Source organism: Mizuhopecten yessoensis, unplaced genomic scaffold (assembly GCF_002113885.1).
Source record: "Mizuhopecten yessoensis strain PY_sf001 unplaced genomic scaffold, ASM211388v2 scaffold11183, whole genome shotgun sequence".
Lineage (NCBI taxonomy): Eukaryota > Metazoa > Mollusca > Bivalvia > Pectinida > Pectinidae > Mizuhopecten > Mizuhopecten yessoensis.
This window is the reverse complement of record NW_018408921.1, coordinates 1104990-1113939: the sequence shown is the minus strand read 5'-3', so window position 1 is coordinate 1113939 and position 8950 is coordinate 1104990. Positions and strand designations below refer to the sequence as shown.

The 8950-nt window shown below is 38.0% G+C and overlaps 1 protein-coding gene across 2 annotated transcripts in view; it reads right to left on the bottom strand.

The window, feature by feature from the left end:
* LOC110440527 (L-azetidine-2-carboxylic acid acetyltransferase-like) overlaps positions 1-205 on the bottom strand; it is a 23403-nt gene extending 23198 nt beyond the window's left edge. The window contains exon 1 of one of the 2 annotated variants that reach the window (XM_021483665.1): positions 138-205. In XM_021483665.1, coding sequence (XP_021339340.1) covers positions 138-146 — 9 coding nt within the window. In that variant the 5' untranslated portion in view covers positions 147-205. The remainder of the gene's footprint in view (positions 1-137) is intronic. The other variant, XM_021483664.1, reaches the window with a different exon arrangement.
* Positions 206-8950: the final 8745 nt, after the last annotated feature.

Below are 8950 nucleotides of genomic sequence, written 5' to 3'. Positions count from 1 at the left end.
CCCCCCCCCTTCCTTTCAAGGCCCCAAGGATGATCATTCATGAAGGATCATCCGATGTGGGGGTTTGTTATTTGGATTTGAGTGTAAGGAACGAAAGTAAAAAGTAAAAGGAGAATTAACATAAAACATTGACCTACCATTATCATATCATGGCAAACCTCCCTGCACTCAAAGATGACCGCTATTCAACTTTTTTAAAAAAACCGGATGCAAAATTTCTATTATAATTCCGTTCTCAATGCCGGTTTATAAATTCCGAATTTCAGAAAACATAGTAAACTGACTATAAGTAACGGTAACCCATACTGGATTGGTGTAGGGTACCGTACAGTCAATCAGCAAAATCACGCTCGACTCGGGTTCTTTAGATATTTAATCTAAATTATATTATCAATATTTTTCTCATACAAATTATTATTGCCATTTATTAGCGCTTATTTATCTATATCTATATATAGGCGCCGGGCCTAGATCCGCCCTTGATCAGTGCAGTGTAACAGACGATATTTCTGATAAATTGCATGAGCGTTAAAATTGTTTCCATTGCTGGCATTGGTGATTTCAACCGATGTGCATTTTGTACGATATTAAAGACATTGGTCTTGTTTTCGTTGTAATAAAAGTGATTTTTATTTTATTTTTTATTTTGCACATAAATTTACAATGGCATTGTCAAATCTCACAATGCCCAGCGATATTTCAGGAGCCGTCATGTTTATTTATATTGGATATTGTAGTTCCGGTCAGTGTTGTATTAATACGCTAAGAATTGTGTCTCGTGATGCATGGTAATAAATTAAAGTCCCATCAACGACCCAGCTTTCAAAGAGGCTATGTAGTGACAATGCCATGCAAATGTAAATATTGTAGCATATACACGTGAACGCTTGTTCCAGACAGTGTGGCTGAGTGTAGATAAAAAAAAATCGTGATACTGGTAATGGTAGAAACCACGAGGCGATCCAATCTACAATGATATGCACCTTGTAATAAGTATTCCGAAGTTATTTTGACAAATTCTCACGCAATCTACAATACAAAAATGGAAAGAAAATAACAAATGTAGATCCAATTTGTTGTAACACTGTTGCCGTTCAACCATGCGCATAATTATTTCCCATGCGTCATTTGGATTTCCATACCAAATATATATACGGATTAGGATGCAAAGTGGGACATTGTATGCAACCGGCTTCCAAAACGTCGGAACATGTAATTCGGTTTTTCCAGATGTTTATTAGATTAGGTATGGAGTCCGTACGTTCATAGCATTGATGATAGGAAAATCTGAATTCGCAATATTTCATTAGTAGCTTTATCCTATTACTGACAACGATCTATATAAAAAAAATCATAGCTAAGTGTGAATTGATAGGCGTTGCATATGTAATATATGCGATTGTGTCAATCAAGAGTGACATTTTTTGTGTAACTTTAATAGGATGCTATATAAAAGTTGTTAGTTATAATATCAATATTACAATGTTGGTGAGTTAGGGTGACGGACAAAGTACTTATAAGTACGACATATGCTTTGTACATTTATTTGATAGTATAGATATTCAGAAAAAATTAACAACTTTATACCATGCAATGCGTTAATGTGGAAAGTGTACATTTTGGTACTTAAACAAACAGGTGTTGGTAACATGTTGGTGGAATTAGTTCAAAACAACTTCTGGGCTACACTGTTAGATAGTTTTAATTTTGATAAGTAAGTATTCATCTATGTAATCTGCTAAATCAGATAACTCAGACCCCCTACAGCGAGTTGCATGTTGCGGTCAACATCCATATCTTTCTTCGCTGCGATGTCCGTGTCCGTTTGTATACCTACAGGCTAAACTATCTCATCCAATTAATTGTCCAGCCACTGGTCTACTGAAGTACGTATGCACGGCTATTAATACCCAAACACACACCAAAGGCCGGAGGGTTGTTGTTGTGCAGATTGTTATTCTCGGACGCTACAGTAGACATTTTAAATATAGTTCATGGATGATCCAGTGTGACATATAAGTATGCACGTGTTGAGATTCCACAAAATCTATTTTAGATACAACACCCTGAGATATGGTTTCCTCCTGGGAAATATTGAAGGCACTACAGTGTGATAATCGTGACGTTTACTCATCGAAATTTAACCAGAAGCTGCGACGACAATATTAAGAACCTGGAAACAATACCTGTTGCAATTTATAAACCGTGACGAGGAAAGTTGTGATTTCTAAATTGCCTGTGTTGGAAGATCAACATGGCGTCGAGATAAAACGTGTGAAATCAGGAGGAACGAAATTCAGTTATAAGTGGTTGCTTGTTGTCGTATGTTGCAAGAAAACTATTCAATAAGCAATACTTTGAATACTTCCACGGTTTCTGCCGCTGTTTAAACGCAGAGTACATAACAGGAATTCATTGCTTACTTTGTAAGTTGTGTCGACCGTGAGTGTGTTTTCAACGAGAAGGAACCTAAATCGACTATTGTTTGAAGACTGTATGTGTTTTCAATTGAACAAAAACTTGGAAATCATTGTCGTATCTGAGGAAATATTCCCGTCAAGCCCCGACAAATTCAAGCTCTATAATGGACAGAAAATAATCCGTTCGGGAGTCAAACCTCTTACATCTGCTTACGGAGACCAACACACGAATCGCCCAGAATAAGCGAGATAATGCCTAAAATGAAGAATGTAGTAAGGCAAAGTGATTTATACTAGCTTCTATTTATCTATCATGTCCTTAACACAATCATAGCTTTAAATTGACGTAAATCAATAACAAATCAAACCAAAGCAATCCATTGATCATAATATGTGTAACCTCTGATAATCAGACAAACTACAGGTACAGTAAACAGATTTGATTTCATGTAATTTCAGTGAATAATAATTCGCGCAATTATAACTTTCAGTTCGAGATTGCTAGGTATGTCGTGTTCTTAAGTAGCAGTGTTATATGATAATATTAGGTATTTCGTGCTATAAGGGTTGAAGTGTTAATTATAAAAGTCTACAATGTAGTGTTATTGAACTTATAAGGTCCATAGAATTAGTTAAGATATGTATTGTTACCTGCAAGTATTAAGCTTAACTTGGTAGATATACTTGAACAGAGGGGATCTCTGTCGTGTTAATTATACGGTGGATTCATTTTAACTCGAAATCGCGAAAATCAGATTGCATCGAAATGGCCCTTTAAACAGTATGTTGAACATGCCAATTTCGTGATATGTGCAGATGAAGAACGTACTACAACAAGTACATGGTTTAATTTCTATAGATAAAATAACGAATCAATATTGATGGATACGTATACTTCCACGATGCTGTATTTCTCGGATATTAATTATGACGACAGTGCTGGAATCGCGGACAGTTTTGAATCCATGGATGACTACAGTATAGGAGTAATTTGGCGGGACCCAAAGTCGCACGTGCGGTTCCCTAATATATCGGACGCACTTCCGTTTGTGGACCTCTACGAAGAGCTATCCGACAATGAATTCGACACTTATGTATTACACCCGTGGGGTTGGCGAGAGGTAAAAGAGGGCGTACCCGTCTTTGTTTACCTACTTCCGGTCCTTGCCTTTATCACCCTTCTCGTAAATAGTCTTGTTGTATTTGTGTTCTTCAAGGAGAAAATAATGTCGACAACAAACGTTTTATTGATTGCAGTCGCGGTGTCTGATACGCTTTGTATCCTACCGCAAGCTTTGTTTCTTGTGAGCCTCTATGCCTTTTTGAGGTCTTCCGAAGACCCTCCTCATTTGCCGTTCAGCCTCTGTCGTGTCTGGGACTACATCATAAAGAACACTACCTCAGTTACGCATACCGCATCAATATGGCTGACTGTCTGCTTGGCTGCCCATCGTTACGTGTGCGTCTGTCGTCCGTTCGCTGCAAAGCGGTATTTCACAAGAAAGAAAACCATTTTGACGATAGTCACTATCTATATTACGTCACTCGCTTTGCACTTATGCAGGTTCATCGACACCGAATACCATCTCGTTCCAGTCGGAGCATTCAAGTCTGTCAATATATCTTTGGCAGAGGAAGAATTAAAGAACTCCAATCACACCGTGTTCACGTGCACAGCTATGCATGTAAAGTGGTTACGTGGCAATGAGATACTCTATGAGTGTATATATTACTGGATTTACATTGCCATAGTGATCATAGGACCTTGCCTGAGTATTTCTGTCCTCAGCGCCCTCATGATGCGCGGCCTCCGTCGCTCAGACGCTCAAAACATGCAATATGTCAGTGAAAGACAAGAGCATCGAGGCGTAATAGAAAAACTTCGACACAAAAACAGAATTAGACTGACCAAGTTGATAGTTTGTATCGTTTCCATAGTGACTCTAGTAGAACTTCCTTTGGGGGTGATGCTTATCTTGTGGACAGTGACAATGCTCCACGGAACAATTCACATAAGTGAGAAAACACTGGGCAATATAAGTGTCCTGCTCAACTTGGTGGTATACCATAGTTACCCAATGATATTTATTCTTTATTGTTTAATGAGCACACGATTCAAAACAGCCTTGCGTAATCTGTTCCGTTGTACGAAAATAAACAATCAGTTAACAAGTGAAACGTCTGTGGAGATGAATGCAATAAACGGGGAGGACCATTCCAGGACGATTGCCAAGTAAACTCTTTCAGACACTAACGTTAGTATTGCAGTCAGATCCCCCAGAACCACCGAAGACAAGGCAACACTTAGGTTAGGCAATGTAGTCCAGTTCAAGCCCATCAATACTACAGTTAGCCAATGCAGTCTTCTTCAGTCCCACTAAAAAAACCTCGTTTGGCAATGTAGACTGTCCGAGATAAGGGAAGGATATGTTATGGGAATTTATAGGACACTTCAGATGAGGAAATGCTATAGTGTTACTAGATTGAACACTTCAGATGAGGAAATGCTATAGTGTTACTAGATCGAACACTTCACGCGCAGGACCATGTGTTTACAGCGTAACGGGATTCATACCTTTATACAGTGTGGACCTATGCAGAAATGACAATGCCAAGCAATAAGTTCGAAATCTGAAATACTCTCTGTACAGGTGAAACTCGATTATTTATTTTGAACGGCTACAAAAGGAAATAGTATCGGAGTTAAAATACAACGTAAGCAATACATGGGTGACAATGACAAGATAGATCTTGTTGTATTTTTAGCCCTTGTCGTTTTTCCCGAAGTGTTTACATCCTCCTCGATAAACCAGGGGTTACGACCACTTTCGCTCTCTAAAAATATGTCGTAGCACACAGCTAACTATTTGATTGGTCTCAAGTGAAAAAACTGACTAACCGCTAGGCTGATACCTGTCCTTTGAACATTTCATAGGAACGACATCCAACTTTACCGTTATGCGACCGCGAAATTATTTTGTTTTAATTTTGCTATGACATGTATTCTAGGGGTACGGTGCTGAGAACGTAAGTGAGCTTAATCCCTGGTGTATCGAGAATGTAGGTACACCTGACAGCTAAGGTATGGGGTTCAATGTTTTCTATTGTCTAGAATGTGGGAATTTCTTTTCTTCCTGTGTGCCACTAAATAAATCCTATTCCTATCGGTACAACAGTCAGAATATGAGGTCACGGATATGTTCATATACAGAAAACCAATCATTATTGTTGGTACTTATTACGTCTCATTCAAAAGAGTTTGTATTCGCGACTGGATCAATAAGATTAAAATATATCTGACTAGTTTTAACGAATCAACAACTCCATAGCTTATACAAAGCATAGGGTTGAAAAAAGTGACCAGTCGATCTTGAACCGTTGCGACACGTTTAATACGTTCTAGTACATTGTTTGTGTAAAGTAAAACTTTGATATTTCACATTTCCAAACTGGTGAATCTAAAATCATATACACCTAGATTATCATAAGCAGTGCAAAAACATACAAGATCTACTGACAAACAGAATTTGGCAAGACGAAAGCCCTACAAAACATATGGAGACGGACAACGAAAGAATGCATTACTTCTTGACCCAACATAGTAAGCAAAAACACGAAATCGTGAACAACTAAGCAGTTCCTTAAACGGAATACCTGTAGCTCAAGTCCGTCAGAACGATGCTGTCCAGAGGTGTGAACGGTAAGGGTCGTTCACTAGCGTAGAGTGACTATCACGCTGGGCAGCATTGAACACTCCTCTACGTACATGAGGTTGTGTTCGGCAAGCTTTGACTCTCGTCAGTAGAAACTATCCTACGTTAGTTCTGATAATCGGTATAACGAAAGAGTGAATTGAAGAAAGAAGGGCATAATCTGTTCCATTATTTCCTGTTCCTTTGGCTGGAAAACCATCTGATTGACAAACTTCGACGGCCAAAAACTCAAATTTTAATATTACAGCCTTTGCTAGCCAAGGGTTAAGATCCGGTACGATCCGCTATTCCTACTCTTCACTATGAAGAGTAGGTAGATCGTACTGTATCGTAACCATTGGCTAGCGAAGATGAGCTGGATATAGAGATAGCTTCCTGTCATTAGTGGCGTAAGCATACTGACTAACCTCTAATAACCTAGCTGCAAACTCATGATGCAGTCGGAGAGTCGGGGACAGGTGAAGGAGAAACAAATATCCTCCATGATGCCAGTCTGGGCAACGACTAGAGCAGAAAACACAACAGTGCCTTCTGGCAAGGTTAAATCGCTCCCATGAGTAGCCCAAGTTTCCTCTAACCCCTACACTAGACATCTATCTGTCAAAATTTCAAAATTTGGTGTTCAGGGCCAGGAGAAGCTCGGGCTAACATAGGAGGGATTACGTCGTTAAACTGTTCGGTAGTACCCGGGCATGACGACGGTATAGGAGGTGGACAGACTTTCTCCCGAAGAATCCTGACAAAGTCCCTTGAAACGCACGCATGCTTTCATTGGCATCAACGTTATCGGAATCAACAGCCGACCGGACTCATTGGGAGCCGAACCATCTATATCTATTTTCCGAACATAAGTCGTCAATGAGAATTGCCCGGCGACAGATTGAACATGTATGCATGTACCTTCACGTATTATATCGTTATGGTACTGGATCTATTTACCAACGATATCATCATGGAAACGTATATCAACTATATAAGTGGATATATTTACCAATGATATCACCACGGACACGGATATCAACGATAGAAGTGGATGTATTTACCAATGATATCACCACGGACACGGATATCAACTATAGAAGTGGATATATTTACCAATGATATCACTATGGAAACGGATATCAACGATAGAAGTGGGATGTATTTACCATCACCACTGAAACGGATATATTTATCAAGTATAGTAGTGGATATATTTACCTTTACCATCATGGTAATGAATACATTTGTCAATTACCAACGATACCACCATGGTAACAGATTATTAGTCAACGTTATCACCAAGGTAATGTATACATTTTCCTGTTCTCCTTGGTAACAAATGGTCAAGAATGTACAGCATATTGTCTAAACTGATACATACATGTACATGAAGTTATTTACACCCGGGATACGGACATATCAATGACATAATTAGCTATGACATCAAACTGTTTCAATTATGAAAGCATCAAAGTATAACAAACCAACTTCTGAACATTATTTTTACCTTTAATGTGATATGCACGTACAAGTATCACCTCCACACGTAATACATGCTAGTAAAATACAATGGACAGTGTTAAAGTAGATCTGGAATAGATGGACTCCAATGATGAATCAATAATTACAGCAAAAGTGTAAAACGCTGGATCTCTCATTGAGTAAATAAATAAATATAATGTAACTATAACACACACAAACCTGACTTGAGAAAGACTTTGTGTACAAAACAAAACCATACATCTTAATTGAGATACCATAGTATCAATAGAAAAAACATTTTTTAGAAATAATTTTATTCAGGATCATAAGATTTTTCTATTTGTTCTCTTGTGAGCAGATATATATAATCTTATATTGTTTCCATATTATGCTTCTTGAAATCAAATGCCAAAAAAACAAGTGCCCTTATAAAACAAAGAACAGTTTGTACTTAACATATGCCTATGGCATTGAGCTATCACAAAGGCTAAAACGGATTGGTTTTCTTCATTTTCACTGTATTTAAATGCTTTTTGTAAACTGATAATCTAAAAAGCTTAAAGTTAATTAAACAAAATGAAATTTGAATTGGTTTTTATGAATGTTCAGAATGTATACCTCACAACACAACGTTAACTCAAACTTTGGAGTCCCATGTTGTCCCACGGTATTGTATGGCTCTCATACAGCTCCAACTACAACCCACAAGGATGGGAATTGAAAGTGTACCAAATAACACCATAATACAGTTTTGCATTATACTGTTTGTACGGTATATTTTTTTCATAAATTTTCATACAGAATAAAAAATAGCATAATAATGCTAAACACCAGTAAGAAACTTATTGATATTTGTTCGTAAATAGGTTTTTACTTAATTAACCAGTAATTTTAATCCATTAAGCTATGCATACCCTATACATAATGTAGTGTTTATGATTTATCAAGTGCAACGGGTGATGGGATGGCCATATTTAAAGCGCAAGCCACTAATACTCTTTGTTCTCACTGAAATATTGATTATTTGGCTTTGTCTACCTTAAAGCCATCCTCAATACCCCAGGGGTTACGCTCACTTACGCTCTCTACACCCCTGGAATATGTCCTAGCAAAATTGAAGGCTCGATGTGCGCCACCTTGTTGATGAGGTAGGAAGACTAGTTTGATCCTTTGTTATACAGCAAAAGAATCTCTCGGTCACCTAATGGTAAAAATTGACAGACTTTTAAGTCGGGCGTCACTCCTCTGTAATCTTTAAAGGACAAGTATCAGCCTAGCGATTGGTCAGGTTTTTTAACCTGAGACCAATCAAACAGCTATCTTCGTGCCTTCAATTTTGCTTTGACATATTCC